Below are 21,340 nucleotides of genomic sequence, written 5' to 3'. Positions count from 1 at the left end.
TGGATACAACTACACTTCAAGTGCAGACGGAAGATTTTTTTTAGGGTTAGACATAGATCTCACGTTTTGAATGTGTAAGTAGCTCATACAAGCCATGTTTTTTAAAAAAAATTGCATTCTGGCACTTGTAGTCCTTATGATTGTTATAAATCCTTGACTACAAGTACCAGGTTGCAAAGGAAACCACTAGAATGGCTGAGCTCGCTACTCACTCATGTACCTGCGGAAACTTGAGCGCATTGAACATAACCTCCAGACTAAAATGAGAGAGTAGAGGAAACATTTTCTCAACGGACGAAGCTATTTTCCTGTGGAGAAAAGAGTTAATTGTTCAAATGCACATTATGCATGATTTACATATGCAGATCCCTCCTCCTGGAAAACAAAGGCCACATACATTGATAGGTGCTTGGACGGGGCAGGTGTGGGTGCAGCCATCTCTCTCCCGCCCTCCTCTGTGATTGGTCGCCTTTCTCCGTCCCCGGGAATGAATGCAGCTGGGCCTCATCAGTTAGACTGATTGCAGGGCGCTGGGCGGCGAGATGCTCAGTGTTTCTACGATGTTGCTGTGGTTTTTTTTTTTTTTTTAAACTTAAAGCGCGAGGCGCGCGTGCGGCCTACCTCTGACCAGAAACCATCATGGCGTGTCTCAAGGTGAGTCTCTCATCGACGCTGCGAGACGTGTCTCAACTCGCTTCCCTCTGTACACGCCTGTAGGGCTTGTTTTAGGACTTGTTCCCTGACCTTACCTGTAGGGATTAAAAGTGTAAGTAACAAACAAGCATGTATCTTGTACTCAGACCCGTTATTTATCACGTGCCCTGAAGAGACATTTACCTGACTTCTATCTACTGTTTTGGCAAGCAACATTACACAGTTAGAGGCACAGCTATGGCACTTTCTGATTCAGTGAAGTGGGAATTGTCGAAGGTATAATACGCACTCACTATAGCCCCAGGTTTACATCTCAGTGTCCAATGCTTGTGCATTCACTGAAGGTTTTCATTCCAACGCGATAATCAAAAACGTTCTGTCACCACCCGTGCTCTTAAAAAGAATCGAGGAGTATTTTGGCTCGCGCTGCTCAAAGGCGTTGCTTGTCAATACTGCCAACTCTTGCGGGACATGCACCACTAGTCTAGTAGTCATGCAGTTCTAATCATCTCTACCGAAACCAAGATGAGAACCGAAGCACACTTCCTACCTTGGTTCAGCCGGGAGTCTCTGCACTGAGAGCCATAATTGCGGTATTATTCACAGGTGCGTTACTCGGGGCATGATCTCTACGGCTGAAGTCTCACGCGATGGTGCGGGGCGTGACCTGCAACTTGGAAACAATGATGTTAATTGCTCCCTGCATTGGAGTGCATTAGTGTCAGGCACGTACTGATTTACAAGCCCCTTGCGCCACTGTTGCGTCACTTTTAACATTGGAAAAGTGACACAAAAGTGGCGCAAGGGGCTTGTAAATCTGCCCCTGTATATTAAGGCTCATACGAACCTGGGTACTTTAAGGCTCATACGACCATTTGCCAAGGCTATTTATTAATGCCATAATAGTGTCCCTGTGCATTTCTGGGATTAGCATCCCTGACATTAATCAAACGTGTTCATTAGCTCTCACTCTTAGTGTCTCACATAACTTCGTAGTCCGACAAGGCGTAAGTACAGTGCATCTGTTGTCATAGCATGTTACAGTGCACATTGGTCTGAGACTCCGAGGACGTCTATATGGGATTCCCTGAGGGACCATGACACGACATGAAGAGAAAGCTCAGCTGTAGTACAGTGCCTTTAAAATGAGTGCTGGTGCTTAGCACCGGAAACCACCGGCACACATTAAGCACTTCTTTCTTAAGTATGTCACCCACTTCCCTGCCCACGACAACGTGCCAGTACAGAATATACGTCCGGTGCTCCTGCATGGCACTTCCCCGAAAAATCCTGCAGTTTAGAATGCCCCCACAGGAGAAGGACTGGATACGGTCCTCTAGCCCCACGTAAAAGAAGCCAGCGCTGGCCAGGTCGGCGCGAAACGCCTGGGCTGAGGACGGGCACCTTTCGAAGGACCTCAGCCTGTAGAGCACGCGGGCAGTGCTTGTTACTCGCGCCATCTTGCTGGTTCTCGTCGGTCTTCCCAAGGTGCTCGAGCTCAGAGAGGAAACCATCAGATTAAAGAGACAACACCATCAGGTTGATTGAGGTGGAGGAGCGACGCCTGGCACCTCGAGGGCCATCTGGTCGACAGTGGGCGTAGTTACTCATACCGCTGCTCTATACGAGAAAGTAGGGGCTCTCAAGTTTTGGGGTGCTAGGCAGGATTCCTCTCCACCAGTAGCGGGGCTGCTGCAGTGCCCAGTGGATTATCCAAGGAGGCCGAATTAGTCTGTTGTCTAGAAAGTGGTTATGAGCAAACATGATCGGGAATGGCGACGGGACGATTCCAATCCACCGTGAATCCTGCCCTGTCATTTGCTTTTTCAAAAAAAGTTGTGAAATAAAGCACTATTGGCTCAACCGAAGCGACCCGAGACTACAACTCCCAAAATGCATCATGCGGTTTAAAGAACTCTCGGTACGGCAAACCGACGGGGCTTATTTACAAGGCCCTTGCGCCACTTTGCGTCATTTTTAACATGGGGAAAGTGACGCAAAAGTGACTCAAAGGGCTTGTAAATAAGCCCCCACATACTTGGGACAAGGTGGAATTAGTTCTTCTGAGACTGACAGTTTCTCAGCTCTGGACGCCAAGACGGTCATCCATGCAGTCCTCCAAGCCATACACTAAAATCAACAAGGTGAAAGGCTAACCACGCTATCGCCTAGTCTGTCCCTGCTGTGACCACCTGCTCCGACCCAGATTTTGCCTGGATATGACGCTTTCTCTTTAAAACTCGATGTTACAGTCTGTCTCCATTAAGGAACACCTGCGACGAATTGGGGTTCGTTCTGTGGAACGGATGGTGATCGGGCGGGACTGGTAATTCATTTGAAAGGAAGTGGATGTGGACTCGTCAGTTCATTTGTTTGGTGGGTCTTTGTTTGCCGATAAAAGAACTAGTTTTAATTCTCAGTGCTGCGGATGATTTTTTCTTTCTTTAAGATCGTGAGTGCATGCGTGCGGTTTATCTGCTTGCTTGATTTTGTGGAGTTGTTTTTCCAGCTTTTGTGCTTCAAGTTTGCTTAACTCTGTTCTCTCTTTTGTGGCATGGCGCATAGTTTCTGGTTTAGTTTGCTCGTACCTAGTTATGTTGGTGAATAATTTCCAACGCCTGGTAAAATCAGATTTACTGATATACCCCATCTAAACAGTACTAAAGATGACTTTGTTGTAGCAAGGCAGTGTGGGCCCTTGTGTAAACAAAACAAGCATTTGCAATGCAATAGGTCTCGCATTTACGCGAGTTTGCGCCTTTGGCATTGTATGTGACAATGCCTTTTATTTATATTTTGGTTTGTAAAACATAAATAAAAGGCATTGTCATTTACAATGCCAATAGCTTAAACTCGCGTAAATGGGAGACCTATTGCATTGCAAATGCTTGTTATTCATTGTTCTTCTGACCAGATCCTTCACTGTACTTGCCTCATTCGGCAGCTTCGGCTCACACTGCTCAACCATGTTGTATAATATAACCTTTTGTCTGCATATAGAAAAGGTCGATCATTAATTCACATTTTAGCGGCTCCCCGGCTGTAACTGCTAAAGCTGGGGCTCCCCACGCGTCTGGTTGTGCGTCTGGGCTTGTTTCAGCACATTAGAGTTTCAGCCCTTGTCAAGTTGTTGATGAGGGAGGAAAGCAGAGAGGAGAATGTTAACATATTGTATACAAAGGCCACGAAGTTGGGACTAAATCGATATGGCCACAAATGTCTACATTATGTATTTATTTTTATTTATAAGGTTTTATACAGTGCAGACTAGACCTGACGAGGGCATCAAAGCGCTTTTACAAAAGTTAGTCAAAAGAGAAGTTGCACGCTAGTCACATATAAATGATTATCTAAGAAGAAATTGTATATGTTGTTAGCTCTTGTGGAAGGTCATGGTTGTGTTAGTCATTCTCGATTAGAGACCAACACAGCTCTTGGTAGATGAGCAGCTTCTGGTTGGTATCCACTTGCACCAGGGCTGGGATCAGGAGAGAGTTTTATTCATAAGTCATTTGACTTCATTTTTGAATGAGGTGGTGGAGGGGTTCATTCTGATTGCTTGGGGCAGGGCGTTCCATATCCTGGGTGCTAGGCCAGAGAAAGTGGTGTGTAGGTTTTCTTTTTCCTAAATTTTTGTGGTTTCAATAGCAGGGTGTTGGTGCTTCTCAGAGTTCTGCTATTGCCTGATAATTCGAGTTTATTGACTTGATACTTTGGTGTGTTGAGGTGCAGGGCTTTATGCGTCATGCATGCAATCTTTAGCTGTGCTCTTGCCTCGTAAGGGAGACAATTCAGTTCCTTTAGAACCGGGGTGATGTGGTTATTCTTTCTGGAGCCAGTGACGAGTCTTGCAGCCGCGTTTAGTAAGGCTCTTAAAGGAGCCAGACTGGATCTCGGCAAGCCACATAAGGTTGTATTCCCATAGTCTATTCTGGGTAGAACTAGAGATTGAATGGCTGTTTTTAGGTCGTTGTCGTTGAGGAAGGGTTTGGGTTTTCGTTTTCTGAGAAAGCTCATATGAAAGTTGGCTCCTCTGGTGGCTGTGCTGATGTGTTCCCTCATGTCAAGAGATTCTTGTTTAGTATTATTCCCAGTGATCTTGTGGAATTGATAATGTGAGGGTTGCAATTGAGGCCTGTTGGATGTTTCATCCAGTTTACTATGTAACCATGTCCTTGTGGTGGGGAGATTAGTAGAAAGTCAGTTTTGAGCGCATTGAGTTTGAGGTGTTTTTTTGTTAGCCAGATGTGGGTTTTTTGTAAAGTTGTCGAGTAGTCGGATGTCATCCGCCGATGATATTTTTAGGTATAGTTGTGTATCATCCGCGTACATGTGGTAATCGATACTGGATAGTTTCAGAATTTCAGTTAAGGGTTCCATGAATAGAATGAAGAGGGTGGGGGATAAGACGGAACCTTGAGTGACTCCCAGGGTGATGGGTGTGGTCGAGCATAGCAATTGGTTGATCTTGATTTTTTGAGCTTGGTTGCCTAAGAAGGAGGCAAACCACTTTAGGACCGCTCCTGGTAAGCTCCTTCTGTCTTCAAGTAGGTCCAGAAGACTGATGTTTGACCGTTTCAAAGGCTGATGAAAGGTCTAGCAGGATTAGGAGGCAGGTTTCGTTTTGATCTAGTATTCGGAGTGCGTCATCGACGATGTGGGTCATGGCCGTTTCTGTGCTGTTTATGCCTGAAGCCTGATTGGAACTGGTCAATGAGTTGGAATTGGGCTATATGGTTGCATAGTTGGGAGTGGATGCACTTCTCCATTAGTCTTGCTAGAGTAGGAATAGTGGATATTGGGCGGTAGTTATCAGGAATTGTATTTTCATTGAATGTGTTCAAGACCTCATTTCATGAAATGGAATGCTTCTTCGAATTTGTTTATTATACACGGTTCATGTGCTATTGAATTGCCAGTGGTGTTTTTTTTTTTTTTCTGCTATATGCGAAAATCTAAATAAAATAAAGATACAAGTCTGAGTTTTGTGTATATATAACTTTAGTAAGTATAGCTGTCAAGTTTGCAGCATGCATGTGACATTTCTGTTTCGCAGTACCTATGTATCTTCAATCAGTATTTGTAAAGTGCAGCACTGTCACCCCTAAGGGTACCTGTACGCTTGGGGAGCTGTGTCTCCATCGAAGAGCCAGGTCTTGAGTTTCTTTCTGAAGTACACCAGGGAGGGTACTGTTCGGAGGTGGAGTGGCAGGTTATTCTAGGTCTTGGCAGCGATGTAGGAGAGGGAGCAGCCACCATTGCAGCTGTGATGGATGTGGGGGGTGTGCGAGGGTGAGCGAGGAGGGTCACAGATGTCTTGCAGGGAGGTGGAAGCTTAGTGTTATACATCAGGCCACCTGCATAGCCCCTTGGGGTTGTAGAGGACTGAGTGCTTGCCTTGTACCAGTATACACTTTAGAGCAGGTCCCTTGCTACCTTAATGGAGGTGGAGTTTGTAGACACTCCCTTCCTTTAAATACCTTGATGCACCGAAGAGCCGTTGCTTGGCTTTTGGTTCCGTGATCCTGGCTCCCCGCCCCTTGCATTCTGAATCCTTGAGTGATTGCCGCTCTCTGACTTGGCGCTCTCCTGAGTTTCATTCCTTTTGCTGATTTTGACCCTGCCCTCCCGCTACCTAGTCAGCTTCCTTTCTGGCTGCCTGCTTTACCGTCTACTCAAACCCGAGTTCTGGAGACCCGCAGGCGATACCTTTTTTTTTTTTTTTTTTTTTTTTTTTACCCGCGGCCGCACCTTTGTTTTCAGTGCAAGACACTGCCGCGTTTGAAGTTCCTGGGTTGCAAGGAAAGAATACCTTGTAACCCGCTGCCTATGTCATACGTTATTAACGGCATTTTTCTGCATGCGCGGTGCACGTTTATTTTTCTGTTTAACTGACGGCATTTCCCTACACGTGCAGTGTTTCATTTTTGTGTATTTGGTGATTCACACTGCGTGTTATTTCCGCTCAGTGAGTGATATCCTTTCTATTTTTGCCCTTAAAACCAAGATCGGATTAGTATACATCTTACTATTGTGGAGAGCTTGCCCGCTCTTTTAGTATTCCACTTTCTTGTTTTCGGGGTGTACTTACCTGAACATAAATCTATGTTTAGAAGATGAAACGGAGTTTTGTAGCCTGCATGTTATGTAATTTCCCTAAGCAGTTGTTGCAGTCTACCTGTCTTGGATATTACACTACCTGCACTGCTGATCGTTGGCAGTTTCATTGCACCTGGATGTGTCCAATCGGTAAGGGACAGTGTGTCTGTTGCAAGGCCAGCCATGAGTCTACTCTTGTTGTCTAATGTTATATGGGGAGGGAGGGAGTCTCTTAATGATATCTTTCTAGTTTCACCTGTAGGTTTTCCTCATCTCTGGTCTATTAGATGGAAGCAGCTGGGGGATGTAAAGTGTATTGTCCTGGCTTCTGATCCCACACCTCCGATAGTCATTCTGAGGGGTGAGTGCATTGAATCTTCTCACTCATACACTGGCTGTAGAAGTGTGGGGATATTCTTGTCGCTCCCGTGGATTGAGTTTGGAAATACACCACCGGTTAGTGGCATCGGCAACAGAAAGCCAGGCCCACGAATTAACTCCACCCGAGTGACGATGAATACAGAAGGGACTAGTGCCTTACTGGAGAACTCCCTCCAGAGTCCCACTGTAGAAGAGTTAGCAGCGGCTCTCATAGATCTCCAACGGGAAGTAGGGAGACTTAGAGCAGAAAACCAACAACTACATTCCGAGTTAGAATGACACCTACACACAGCTAGTATACTGGCAGGAGAGACCATGCAAAGGAACAAACATACATACATACAACCCGCCCGTTTTACAGTTCCTACTTCACCTATAGAAACCACTACCACGAGTTCTATAAATCCACAAGCCATTCAAGTGTCCGTGCATACACACAACCCAGTTCCTTTAGCAGTACCCGAAAGGTTCTATGGGGATAGTGCGAAGTTTAGTGTCTTTCTAAATCAGTGCCAGTTACATTTTCTGTGCACGGCTTCTGCTTTTCCAGATGATGCGACCAAAGTGGCTTTTGTAATCTCGTATTTAGGGGGTAACGCTGCCAGTTGGGTGGTCCCCTTAATTAAAAGTAATGACCCCCTTTTGTATGATTTCACCCTGTTTAAAGAAATGTTAAAAAGTTTGTTTGCCAGACATACCTATGTAAAGGCCAGCGATAGTGAGCTGTTAACCTTAAAACAAGGGTCCAAGGATCTTCTTACTTATATTACTGAATTCAACCGCCTAATAGTAGAGACACACTGGCCTGAAGAGAAAAGGACTTCTTTGTTTTATCGAGGATTAAATGATGACTTAAAAGATCTTCTCTCAATGTAGTGGCGACGGTGAGTACGCCTATGCCACAGTGTGTGTAAAAAAGTATGTGTCGCATTAGCCATCCCTGGACACGTAGACTGCCAAAAACGTATTAACAGGTAACGTACCACTCATGGTACTCTACCTGTTTTTAATTTTTGGCAGTCCACGCGGCACCCCTTTACACTTACCTGCTCCCTGCTGACGAGAGGCAACTACTATATTTACTTTCTTCTAACACTGTGGCACAGGCGTACTCGCCGTCGCCACTACATGGACCATAGTTCCTTGGGGCAACTTGCTGGTAAGACTAGCAGTGTGCGGCCAATTGGATTTGTTTATCTTGCGTAAATATCTTGACCTATTTGTGATCGTCTACATAGAAAATATTCAGATTTTCTCAAATACCGAACAAGAACATGTGGGGCACGTAAAACAGGTATTGCAGAAACTGATGGATAATCGATTATTCGCTAAACTGGACAAAAGCACTTTCCACACTAATCGAGTGGAATTCTTGGGTTTTGTTATCTCACTGGAAGGCATACATATGGACCCAAAGAAGATAGATGCATTACTCAAGTGGCCTAGTCCCAACAATGTAAAAGAGGTCCAATCCTTTATCGGGTTTGCAAATTTTTACAGACGCTTTATTGATCACTTTTCAGACCTAATTGCTCCCATCACACAGCTCCTCCGCAAGTGGGTTGCTTTTGTCTGGTCTGCTGAAGCTGAGCAAGCCTTCTCTCAGCTCAAGAACAGATTGACCACCGCACCCATCCTTCGTCGTGCAGACAATACTCAGCCATACTACGTTGAAGCAGACGCCTCTCAATATGCGGTGAGAGGGGTCTTATCTCAGCGTAATCCAGCAACTGGTTGTTTACACCCCATAGCTTATTTTTCAAAGACCCTTCTTCCTGCCGAACAAAATTATACCATTGGCGAGCGTGAGTTATTAGCTATAAAACTTGCTTTCCAGGAATGGAGTCATTATCTTTTGGGGTCCCCACACACGGTTACCATCTACACTGACCATCGCAATCTGCAGTTTTTTTAAGGCATTCCTCCGAGGCAAATGAGATGGGGTCCTGTTCTTCAGTGAATACGACTTTGTTCTAACCTATTGCCCAGGATCTCGACAAGGGAAGGCTGATGCATTGTCCAGGTTGGGATCGGGAATGAAGATGGAGTTAACTGAGCATCCTCCTCTCATTCCTAGTCATAATATTGTAGGAGTAGGCGATATGGGGAATCAAACTTCTCCCTTCTTAACACGATTAATGAACGCCTTTTCTGACATATCACCTCTTGACTGGTTGAAGGACCGACTACACACTATCAAAGACGGGTTATATCTTAATGACAACAAGATTTATGTACCTCGTGTAGAACTGCAACAACAGATAATTAAATGGTGTTGTCAACACCTCCCTAGCAGCTCACCCTGGTGGAGAAAAGACAGTGCTACTCTGTCAACGATGGTTTTGGTGGAGGGGCATGAATAAAGATATTTTGTCCTATGTCTCGGTATGTCCTGTTTGTGCTAGACAAAAGTCTTTGCATGCCGCCCCTACAGGGTTGCTTCAACCTATAGATATTCCTCCAGTCCCCTGGCTTTCAGTCAGTATGGATTTCATCAAAGACTTACCAAGAGCACAAGGTTACATCACTATATTAGTAGCGGTAGATCTGTTTACAAAGATGGCTCACTTCCTCCCATTGAAGAAACTGCCTTCATCTAAGGAGTTGGCACAGGTGTTTACAGAACAGATCATTTGATTACATGGCATTCCCTTTGTGATAATAACCGATCGAGAGGCCCAATTCATTTCCCGTTTCTGGCAGGGGTTGTCTCCCTGGGAATAGATCATAGATAGTCCACGGCATACCATCCACAGACAGACGGACAAACCGAAAGGACCAACCAGAACCCTGGAACAATTCCTACGGTGCTTATCGACCATTGATGCTGACTGGGTACAGGCCTTACCTTTTAGCAGAATTTGCATACAATACCATCCATTCCTCCACTGGTGTTTCTCCTTTTTTTTTTTTTTTTAACCCACGCACACCACCCTAGATTCCTTCCTTTCCCTGTGCCTGTCCAGTTAAACAACATCCCTGCCGTCCATAAACATCACACTCCCATTTTAGACAACTGAAAAGCCGCCAAAACTGAATTACAGAAGGCCCAAGACGCGATGAAGTTACAATCCGATAAACACCGCCGCCCTGCTCCAGAGTATAAAGTGGGTGACAAGGTCTGGTTATCTACCAAAAACTTAAGACTGGAGGGACCTCGTAAGCTACAACCCAGTTACATTGGACTTTTTACAGTAACCAAGTTAATCACTCCCGTTTCACAGAGACTTTAGTTACCCGAAGAGATGCGCATTCATCCAGTGTTCCATGTTTCCTTACTAAAGGAGTATAAACCCTCACAGAATCCTGAGGAACCCTCTCCCCCTGTTCTAGTGGGTGGTGAAACAGAATACGAAGTTAAAAGAATACTTGATTCCCGTAGATATAGGGGCAAGCTCCAATATCTGATCGATTGGGTAGGATACGGTCCAGAAGACAGGTCATGGGAACCCGCTGAAAATGTACATGCTCCAGTCTTAGTTCGTAGATTTCATGCCCTGCACCCTACAAAACCTCGACCGGTGAATAGACCTTTGGGTGGGAGAACTGTTAGACATCAGGTCACCTGCATAGTCCCATGGGGTTGTAGAGAGGACTGAGTGCTTGCCTTGTAACAGTTTACACTTTACAGCAGGTCCCTTGCTACCTTAATGGAGGTGGAGTTTGTAGACACTCCCTTCCTTTAAATACCTTGATGCACCGAAGAGCTGTTGCTTGGCTTTCAGTTTTGTGATCCTGGCTCCCTGCCCCTTGCATTCTGAATCCTTGAGTGAATGCCGCTCTCTGACTCGGCGCTCTCCTGAGTTTCATTCCTTTTGCTGATTTCGACCCTGCCCTCCAGCTACCTAGTCAGCTTCCTTTCTGGCTGCCCGCCTTACCTTCTACTCAAGCCCGAGTTCTGGAGTCCCACGGGAGATTACTTTTTAAAAAAATATTTTTTTACCCGTGGCCACACCTTTGTTTTCAGTGCAAGACGCTGCCGCGTTTGAAGTTCCCGGGTTGCGCGAAAGGCTACATTGTAACCCGGAGTAAGACGCGGCCGTGGTTTGAAGTTCCCGGGTTGCAAGGAAAGAATACCTTGTAACCCGCTGCCTATGTCGTACGTTATTAACGGCATTTCCCTACACGTGCGGTGCTCGTTTCATTTTTATGTTTATTTGGTGATTCACACTGCGCGTTATTTCTTCTCAGTGAGTGATATCCTTTCTATTTTTGCCCTTCAAACCAAGATGGGATTAGTATATATTTTACTATTGTGGAGAGCTTGCCCGCTCTTTTAGTATTCACCCTTCTTGTTTTCGGGGTATACTTACCTGAACATAAATCTCTGTTTAGAAGATGAAACAGTAAGCAGTTGTTGCCGTATACTTGTCTTGCAAAGACCTTTTTGATTTTACAAAAAAAATATATATAACAAACTTACTAATAGGGGCTTCTGCCAGCTCTTCATTCATTGGTCTATTGTGGCTTTTTTAACATCTTTCTTCCACCCACTCGAATTTACAGCATGTAACACTGGGAGGGAGCCCTTCAGTCATTCTGCCCCTTCACAATTAATTAATCCATGCACAAATGGGTTCCTTTCAGTGCCAGGTAGTATTGTCTTTTTTTTTTTATTCATTCGGCAGCGCTTGAGGCCGATCCTGACTCCTTAAGCAGGTGATATTTCTTTTTGCCCTTCTCCTGTTACCTTAAACTTATTCAAGCAACATGTGAACTAATAGCCACACTGTTTGCTGCCACTCCTTTGAGCTTCAAAAGTGCTATTTTAAATTAAAAGCATGTACATGCCCACGGAAAGTAGCTGCAGTGATGGCGTCCCACATACTTTGAGTACTTTTGTGACCAGCACCATCCCAGTTGTCTTGTGCCTGAGGTGAAGATCCTGAACTCGGCCAGAGCACAGATTTGTGACTGCCTATCCTGAGCTTTAGTGCTGCTGTCCATGTAGGTTGAGTGGTTCATCTTGACACAACTTTAGCATCAAGGTGTTTTTGGTCACTTGGAACGTCACACTGCATGTTGCTGTGCAGGTGAAGAGGCCAGGTGGGAACCAGTGGCGGCCGATGCAAAACTCAAGTGGGTGGTGCGGGGGAGGGGTGGACGGGACAGGGAATTAGGGAAATAATAATAATAATACAAAAAAAATACCTGTTCCAATGCTACCGGCTGCCTCTGTGCTCCTCTTCTCTACTGATGGTATCGGACACCAGCACAGGTTCCCTAGCGAATCCTGGCGCTCAGTGGTATTACAAAACTTGAGGACCCCCTCTGCAAAGTACATGGAGGGGGGCCCCTCCGGCCGTACTCAGCTCTCCAGCCAGGGTACTGTGCAGAGTGGGCCCCCCCGCACCACTGTGGTTGCAGGGGCCTTTGTTACCCCACTGCCAGTGCTGCTCTCAATAGCATGAGTAGCGCCAGGATTGGTCTGAGGGGCTTTGTTTGCTGCTTAGTCAGTACCTGGGAGTTATTTCTCCAACCCGGCTGTGCAACACAGCTGGGTTGGCGAAACCTAAGTACCATGACGGTTTGGCCGACCTAAGACAGCTGGCCAAACCATCATGCGCACTTGCAGTGTGTACAAATCTTCTCCTCCTGGCTGTGACAACAGCCAAGTCTCACCCTACCTAGACTTGACTGGCTCTAGAGGGAAACGGGGGGGAAAATAAAATGATGATAAAGTGAATCTTTCATCATTTTATCTTTCCCCCCAGCTTGCTCGCAGCAGGGGGCGATCCTCTTATGTTATAGTGGAGGAGCAGCCACTGGTGGGAGCTTGAACCGCGGAACAGACCGACAGTTTTCAGTTGCAGGAAAACAAATTAACTGCTCTGAATCAGAAAGGAAAAGAAACTTGCAGCAGATCTCTATAGCCCTCCCTCCCACTGTTCGCAATAAAAGCCATCATGAGTGAACGGTAAGCATCTCTTCACTCCACGCAGTGTGAAACGCATCCTGCAGCGTTCAGTCTCCCATTTACCCTTTGACTGACTGCTAGTCATGTCTTTGGTCTCCTGTTTAACACTACAGAGGCATCCTATCTGCATGCCTGTCATATTTGCAGCACTTTCCTTTGATAAACTAGACAGTATCATGGATGTCAATTCACCAAAATGGCAGGGGTAATGGAAGTGACCATGCATACCGTTTGACCTTTACTTTGACTCACATACGCATGCTTACACATACTAAAACATTCACACACACTTGTGCATGTAAGCGCACACTCACATGCGAGCATGCATACATCCTACATTTAACAGCATTTTATACTTACCATAGCTTCCAGATAGGGTCCTATTTCAGCTAATGTACTCCATTTTTATTACACCAATAGGGAATATTATTAACTATTTGTATAATAAAACAAATTGACAGAAACCAGGAAGTGGAGCTCCAACCAGTGTCCAGTATGGATGAGCTGCCCCTGTGTTCCAGGCCCTGATTTTGCCACATCTGAGGCCAGGGGTCGCAAAAGCAGTGCCAGGGGTAGCAAGAGGCAATCCACGGGTAGCGGCTGTGACACCTGGTGACCTCTAAATGATGCCCATGGAGAGCCTGAGAAAGTTCAGGACATCCTTACAGAAGCATGCAACTTGTCCAGCAAGCACCTGTGTATTTTTAAAATGTCTGTGAACATGCTCCAGACTTTTTATGGCTGCCATTAATTGTCTGGCATTAACCATGTACATTTTTGATTTTATAACAATTAGAACTATATACAAAATATACAGACCAACTATATACAAACAAAGTGAACTACAGTGAATGAATACAGTACAGTGAGCTAGCAGGAGAGACCTTGAATGATTACATTACTGAGCCCATGCTAGAAAGTTTTCTTCAAGAACAGCAAGCACAATGTGAATGGAAAGAAAACAACTTTGCTGGATTATGCTAATGCCTTGTATCTTGGCCCGCCAAAATATGCTATCCATAGACTGCAAGTGATGCAAAACGCTGCTGCGCGCCTCCTACCGAACCCACCAAAGAGAGCGAGGATCTGGAGTCAACTTTCCTCTCTGCACTGGCTCCCAGTATGAAGGAATTCTGCTCAAAACCTTGGTGCTGATTTTTCGTGCTCTCCTCAATATTGGTCCAGGCTATCTGGCTTCCCATATTCTTTTCTACAATCCTGCGAGGAGCCTCTGGTCTTCACATCTGGCTTTGGCCAGAGTGCCGAGTGTGCGACTCAACGATTTGCAGGAGCTCCTTTTCCTTGTTAGGGCCATCTGCATGGAACTGTCTTCCGATGCATCTGAGACAGGAAGCTGCTGAACCTGCTTTCAGGAAGGAATTGAAAACACTGTAATTTGGCGTGCTCTTGAATTAGCGCAGGGACACTCCTAGGAGCATCTGAGTGCTTTGTAAATGTGCTTCATCGTCATCACCATCATCATGTGCTGCAGAAATAATAAACAGTGAAGGGAGACATCCCGTTTGAACAAGATGTAGTTGAAGCCCGAGACCTCGTTGGCATAAACCCTTTAATATGCCCTTATATATGTCCTAGTGAATTTGTTTCAAAGGTAATGGCATCAAATGAGTATACATGTAAATTCAAGTGTGGATCCGCATTTTACTCTGCTAAAAATACACAATTATATAAATGCACAAAAAAATCCCACACCTGTTTCTACAGTACGCATGGGGCACATTGCAATTGTTTTTCAATCCCACATTACACATAGCACACAGCCATGATAGCACTCACATTGCCACATGTGTAAAGTGCACAAGGCCCTGCCCATTTCCTCCTGTACAGTCCATACAGCATCTATTGCAAAATCAATTCCCACAATGTGCTGCTCCTACAGAACGCCTTGGCATGCGCGATTTCACATTGCAGGTTTGAAAGCACAATTGCCTTTACATTTTCCAAATGCTATTCTGGATTTCGAACGTTGCCGCCACAGGTTGGTTACTATGCTATATGTGAAGCTCACATTGCTATTCCTGTTTCAATGCTGCCAAGTGTGTAGCACAGATTGCTAAGTCAACATCCACCTTGTCCTATATGTAAGGCACACATTGCCATGCCCTGCTCTACGCTCTCCCATAGGGCGAACACATGTTGCCATGGCAGCTTGAACATTTTCCTTTATGCAACACTGTGGCTGTGCCTGTTTACACAATGTCAATTTGTGATGTACAATCACCAGGCCTATTTCCACCATCCCAAGTATTTACCATACAAACTTTCCCATGTAAACCTCACTGCTGAGGTGCTCAAAGCCCGCCAGCTCCACCAAGACCCAGGGCAGGCCTTTAGCGTACTGGCCAGCTAAGCAGATGTGGTGGTCTGCTCCACTGACGCCATCTTCCACACTCCTTGAACAGGCAGGGTGCGGGGTTGGAAGCGTAACACTTTTCATCATGCATGTGGAGACATGTATTTTAAGAAGCTTATCCGATGAGGTAGAGGGTCTGTGCGCAGAGTGTGGCTTGCTCGAAGTACACAAAGTCCCACTGTTACTCTTAAAATGTATTTGTTTTTTAAAGCGTTTGGTGGTTGGTAGCTGCTCACTGCTTGGCAGCCTTGGGACCATTTTATAATTGCTGTGGGCTAGAGGACTATGACGGGTGCCAGATGAGGCCTGGTATGATCAGACTGAGCCTCACCCGGTGTATTCAAGGTTGTCCGCAGGGCCAATAAAGTGCTGAACTTTGGCATACCTTTTCTAGAGGTATGGATTCCATTGTAGGTGGACCCACAAAAGCCTTTAGCATCCTCTGCAACCACCCACATCATCCTCTGTTCTCTCTTCCTAGGCTCAGCCTACAAATTGGCCTGCTACTTCACCAACTGGTCGCAGTACAGAGAAGCACCAGCGACATACTGGCCAGCAGATGTGGAGCCAATGCTGTGTACACACTTCAGCTACGCTTTTGCCTGCATGGAGAACCACAAGATCACCACTTGTGAAGAGAATGACCCAGAGCTCTACCAGCAGGTTAACGCCCTCAAGGAGAAGTCAGTAATTATTATTTATATTTAAATGCATTTCTACCTTTGTAGTTAAGGTTGACACAAGGCTCCTTAGAAAAACCCGTTCTTTGCAATATTAATGCCCTCCATAGACAAACACCAAACTTTGGAAACTCACAGTGCAAAGTCCAGGTGCAAAAGAAGCAGTTTTCTGTATAAAGGTAGAAATTTCGAAAGGCAATTTTAGCCAAGGGAAAAAAGCCACAATCAAGGTACACTAAATTAGGCAGGCAATGTGTGATTGGTTTAATTTGTTACTTTTGGAGGGTTTGGTCATATACAATAAAAATAAAAGTGGCCTTAGTGCATGGACATGATCTGAAAATATTCTTTAATGTATGCAAACATCTGAAATTCGAAAAATTAAAAAGCAGCATTCTGATTAGTTGAATTTTCACAATGTTTATGAACATCGTAGCATGTGGTTGCCTGTGGAATATGTTCAGAGGGATTCTATTCATCTGATAACTAAAATCATGATGTTAGCAATTCAAAGGAAAAAAAACACTAATGAGTTGTTTCTCCCTAAAAAAATAAACATGCTACACCAGTAACAAAGGGAACCCTTGTTGTAGAATGTTATTTTAATGAGGATAAAACGCCACATTAAATAACCTGATGTTCATGAACATCACCTGAGAAATTGTACAAGAGAGTACAGTTGTCAACAATGGGGCAGCAGCTGCCAGTTCTCCGTAGCCCTCCTTCACCCTCAATATATGGAGGGAAAAGATGGAGCAGGAGAGCTGCTGCACTTTAGAGGCGGCTGCGGTGGCAGCTGTCCCAGCTGTCCTCGTATGCTGCAGATGAAGAAAGACCTGGACAGCGGCCCTAGTGTTTGTAACTGAACAGGACAATGGAACAGCTGCAAGCTGCCCGGCACTCACAGCAAAGGAGAAAAAAACACCCTCATTATTGGGCATGGGAGCTGTGGGGCAACAGCAGCAATCCAAGGTCTTGGGGCAAAGCTGAGAGGATCAAGTCAATATTGTGGTGCTTTTACATTATATTGCAACAGGCCATAGACAACTTAAAAAAGGGGAAAAGATGGCAGTGGAGGGGGTCCGTTCATAAGAGAAACTGATTATTTTTCTAACATGAAGCCCTCACCTACGATTGGTGGCATGCTTCATCACCGAGTCCCGTCTACATCCAAGGCAGCGCTCTGCTTGGTCAGACTTTCTGATTTTCTCTTAGTGTTTGGGAATACTAAAATATTAAACGAGCACCAAAACCCTGAAAACAGCTAATATTGGGTTAATTTGCAGCAGCGGCTCCTCTGATAAGGAAGAGAATTGCCCCACTTTTCTGTGAGCAGTACAAAAAGGACAAATAAAATGATAACTCAATATTATTATCAGTTTATTCCGTATTGGCTTCGGGGCGGGTTGTGTTGGCCAGAGCAGGGTTGAGGGCGGAGTGGTTGGCACTCTAAATGCACATGACTGTTTGGCCAGTTGCCTTGGGCCGGCCAAATTGTCATGCGCAATTAGCATGTTCTCCACCCGACTGTATTGCACAGCCAGGGTGGAGAACATGCGTAGGCTCCCACTCGCTGTATGAGTGCTGAACCACAGCGCTCTGACCAGTCACGACGCTGCTGTCATGCTGGTGATCGCAGCGTTGTGATCGGCTATGGGAGTCTGTGTGCTTCTTGCTTTCTGCATCGAACGAAGGAAGAGGACCGAGAGGCAATGGCCGGTCTGCAGGTAAGTGCATTTCTTTTTTTTTTTTTTTTTTTATGTCTCTCCTCCCGCCCGCTTCCCCCGCTAAGCAGCAGCAGCCATGGTTAATTTGCCTTTTTTTAAATCTCTTCCCAGTATTTGTGAAAATCTGAAGACATTACGAAAACAAACACGTTGCACGGAACATTTTTGTTCATTACAGTTGCGGGCACGGACTAAGGAAATTTGTTACAGATTAAGGCTTATAAATATCTTAGACCGTTGATGACCTTTGATACTCAGTACTTCCAAAAATCATCATTATTGTCCTTCATGGCCTCGGACAAAAGTTCGCAATTTTAAGCTCCCTATATGTTGGCACCATTAATAGTTATTACTGGTTGGGTCTATTAGTACTTTAATCCTATTTTATATTGGGTAGGCTATTGGATAAATTTCAGTTGCCGATTTGCTAATAAAAGCAGGTTAAATTCAAATTTCATATATCAAAGTTCACATGTAATCTCGAACAGTGAAGGAAAAAAAGCTCATCCATAAACCAAGTTTTCAGAGCTTTGCAAATTTCCAGCGCTGTATAATCAGTGAATATGCAATTGACATATCTATACATAAATTCTTCTCCCTGGGTAATCTAGTGTTGCTCTAAAACTTATAAATTAATACATTTTATTCCAAAAGAGAACCACTTTTTTGACACATCTGGACTGTGCCACTATCCACTGATTATATAATTTGAACATCTGAAAACACATGTAATGTGCTTGAACATATCTTATTTAGGAGCTTATGAGTGTAAAATAACAATTTAGTATAAAAAAGTGGGGGTGGGTGTAGATTGTGTAATTCCTTGTAGTACATTAATTAAATGTTCCACAAGATTGTGCTGAATTATGCAAAATGAGTAATTCTGCATTTAACCCTATTTTCTTACTGCAAACGTGCCTCCTTACATCCCCTACTCGAGCATGTGATTTGCCTTATGCCGTTTTGGGGGCATCTCAACATTTTTATGATTGCTGGGAAATAATTCAACTGATCAAGAAACATGGAATTAATTATAGATCTTTAGTATTCCAACAATTTGCCATTTATGATTGCTGGGAAATAATTCAACTGATAAAGAAACATGGAATTAATTATAGATCTTTAGTATTCCAACAATTTGCCATAATCGCAAGGGCAGTAAAATAATAAAGTCTGATGTTAGGGTAAGGCCATCCCTCCATAGTCTTTATTAAGCTCTAAACTTATAATATGTATTTAACTTTTTTGCATCTCTGAAGAGTGATTGGAAAATATTAATGAGGCAGTATGTTCTAAATCTATTTTATATTTTAGTATAGATAATATAGCCCCCAACAGCAGCTTTTAACGTGTCCCAAACAACAAGAAATTTGCTACGGCTATGTTTATCTATAAAAATACCTTAATGAAATTACCCATGTCTTGTATCAGAGATTCATTCTGCCTAATAATTTGTCAAACATCCATCTGGTAATGGGACAGCACAGTAACCTTAGTTCTAATGCAAATATATATATTCACTGAAAACAACCACAGTTTTCAGGGATGTTATAGTTACTTGGACAGTTCACTCGAACAAAACCAGAGAAATTCGACCATTATAGTTAGTTGAGCTAACTATAACTCGCGCCCCCGCAATGCACTGCTGATGATGTCGCATATTACATCATTCATGACCTGGTCAGTGACATCACTGATATCATCCAAGTGAATATCTGATGCATCTCCTCACACCCTAATATAATCTTTTATACACCCACTCTAAAATACAGACTACTATGGTCAAAACTATAGACATACCAATACCAGTTACCACTCACTGAATCCTAGGTCTACACACACGTCCACCCATTCACCCTACAGTCACTCATACATGCAGTCACGCATCAATACAGTACTAACATATGCACTCATTCGCCTAAACAGACCCTCCCACACCGCCACTCATCCATGGAGTTACTCACACAGCTAGTCAGTCATGCAAAGAATCAATCACACTCCCATGTACTCACCTATACAGTTATACACACACCACCTCACTTATTCATACAGATACTAACACATACTTACTCTCTTGTACAATCACTGATACACGCACACACTCATCCATACAGCCACCCTCCCAATCACTCATTCTCACATAGTCATTTATATACTCCAACACTCACATACTGCCTTTCACATATGTAGTTACTCACACATGTACCACTGAGACAGCCATGCGCGCGCGCGCGCGCACACACACACACACACACACACACACACACACACACACACACACACACACACACACACACACACACACACACACACACACACACACACACACACACACACACACACACACACACACACACACACACACACACACACACACACACACACACACACACACACACACACACACACACACACACACACACACACACACACACACACACACACACACACACACACACACCCTGTCCCAGATGCAGTCTTGAACTCCTACACCCAGTGAATCACTCACTCACACATCTATGCACAGTCACAAACCCCACACCACCCAGGCACCCATACAGATACTCAGACAACCAATCAATAACCCATATAGACACTCATGTAGCTACTCACCAACCCATGCAGCCGCTTACACAGCAACTGACAGACTGATATAGACCTTTACACATTTTACTCCCTAACCCATGCATTCAGTAAGACAAGTTTAATCACTCACATATACAGTCAGTCACGCACCTACTAAATCATCCATTCAGACACTCACCATAGGTTTCAGGGCTGTTATAGTTAGCTGGACATTTCACTCGTATAAAACCATTGAAATTCCTCCGTTATAGTTAGTTCTGCTAACTAGAACTGGCGCACCCGCAATCCGCTGCTGCTGATGTCGCATATTAAATCATTCATGACCTGGTCAGTGACATCACTGATGACCTCATCCAGTGAATGTGTCTTGGTTCGTTATTTAAATATGTAGTTTATATATATATATCAATCTGCATTGAAGAATGAGTGGATATATAAATATCTGGATGGAGGATTTAGTAGCAGTGTGATTGACTGTTTACTTGACTAATTTATAGTGTCTCAATAAATATATTGGATAGTGAGTAAACTGTGTGAATATCTATCACTTTGTCAGTTGTTGTGTAAACTGCTGTACCAGTATGTTACTAGCTACGTGAAAGACTATATTAGTTATTGATTAGTTAACTGTGTATTTGTATGGGAGAGTGAATGTGTGTGGTTCGGTGGGGTGTGTGTGTGACTGCCCAAAGATGTGTGAATAGTTGATTCAGTAGGAATATGAGGTTAAGACAGCATGTTATAACAGTTGTTTGGGTGAGTGAATATCTTTATGGGTGTGGTGATGAGCAAATATTTTTCTCAATGGTACATGTCCAACAAACTAGAAAAATAAAAGGCAGTGTATGTGACCGTTGTTTATAAATAAGTATACATAAGCCTCAGATTGTATGGGTGACTGTATGGATAACTGTATACTTGT

General features: G+C 44.2%; 1 protein-coding gene across 3 annotated transcripts in view; it reads left to right on the top strand.

Moving 5' to 3' along the window:
• The first annotated feature begins 534 nt into the window (after positions 1-534).
• The window catches only part of LOC146862956 (acidic mammalian chitinase-like), a 92,559-nt gene continuing 71,753 nt past the window's right edge, over positions 535-21,340 (top strand). For 2 of the 3 annotated variants that reach the window (XM_085642328.1, XM_085642329.1), the window contains exons 1-2: positions 535-654; positions 15,907-16,108. In XM_085642328.1, coding sequence (XP_085498454.1) covers positions 640-654; positions 15,907-16,108 — 217 coding nt within the window. In that variant the 5' untranslated portion in view covers positions 535-639. The remainder of the gene's footprint in view (positions 655-15,906; positions 16,109-21,340) is intronic. The other variant, XM_085642330.1, reaches the window with a different exon arrangement.

The sequence above is a fragment of the Triturus cristatus genome, chromosome 2_2 (assembly GCF_964204655.1).
Source record: "Triturus cristatus chromosome 2_2, aTriCri1.1, whole genome shotgun sequence".
NCBI classification, from domain to species: Eukaryota; Metazoa; Chordata; class Amphibia; order Caudata; family Salamandridae; genus Triturus; species Triturus cristatus.
The sequence above is the reverse complement of the archived record's forward strand: the minus strand, read 5'-3'. Positions and strand labels throughout refer to the sequence as shown.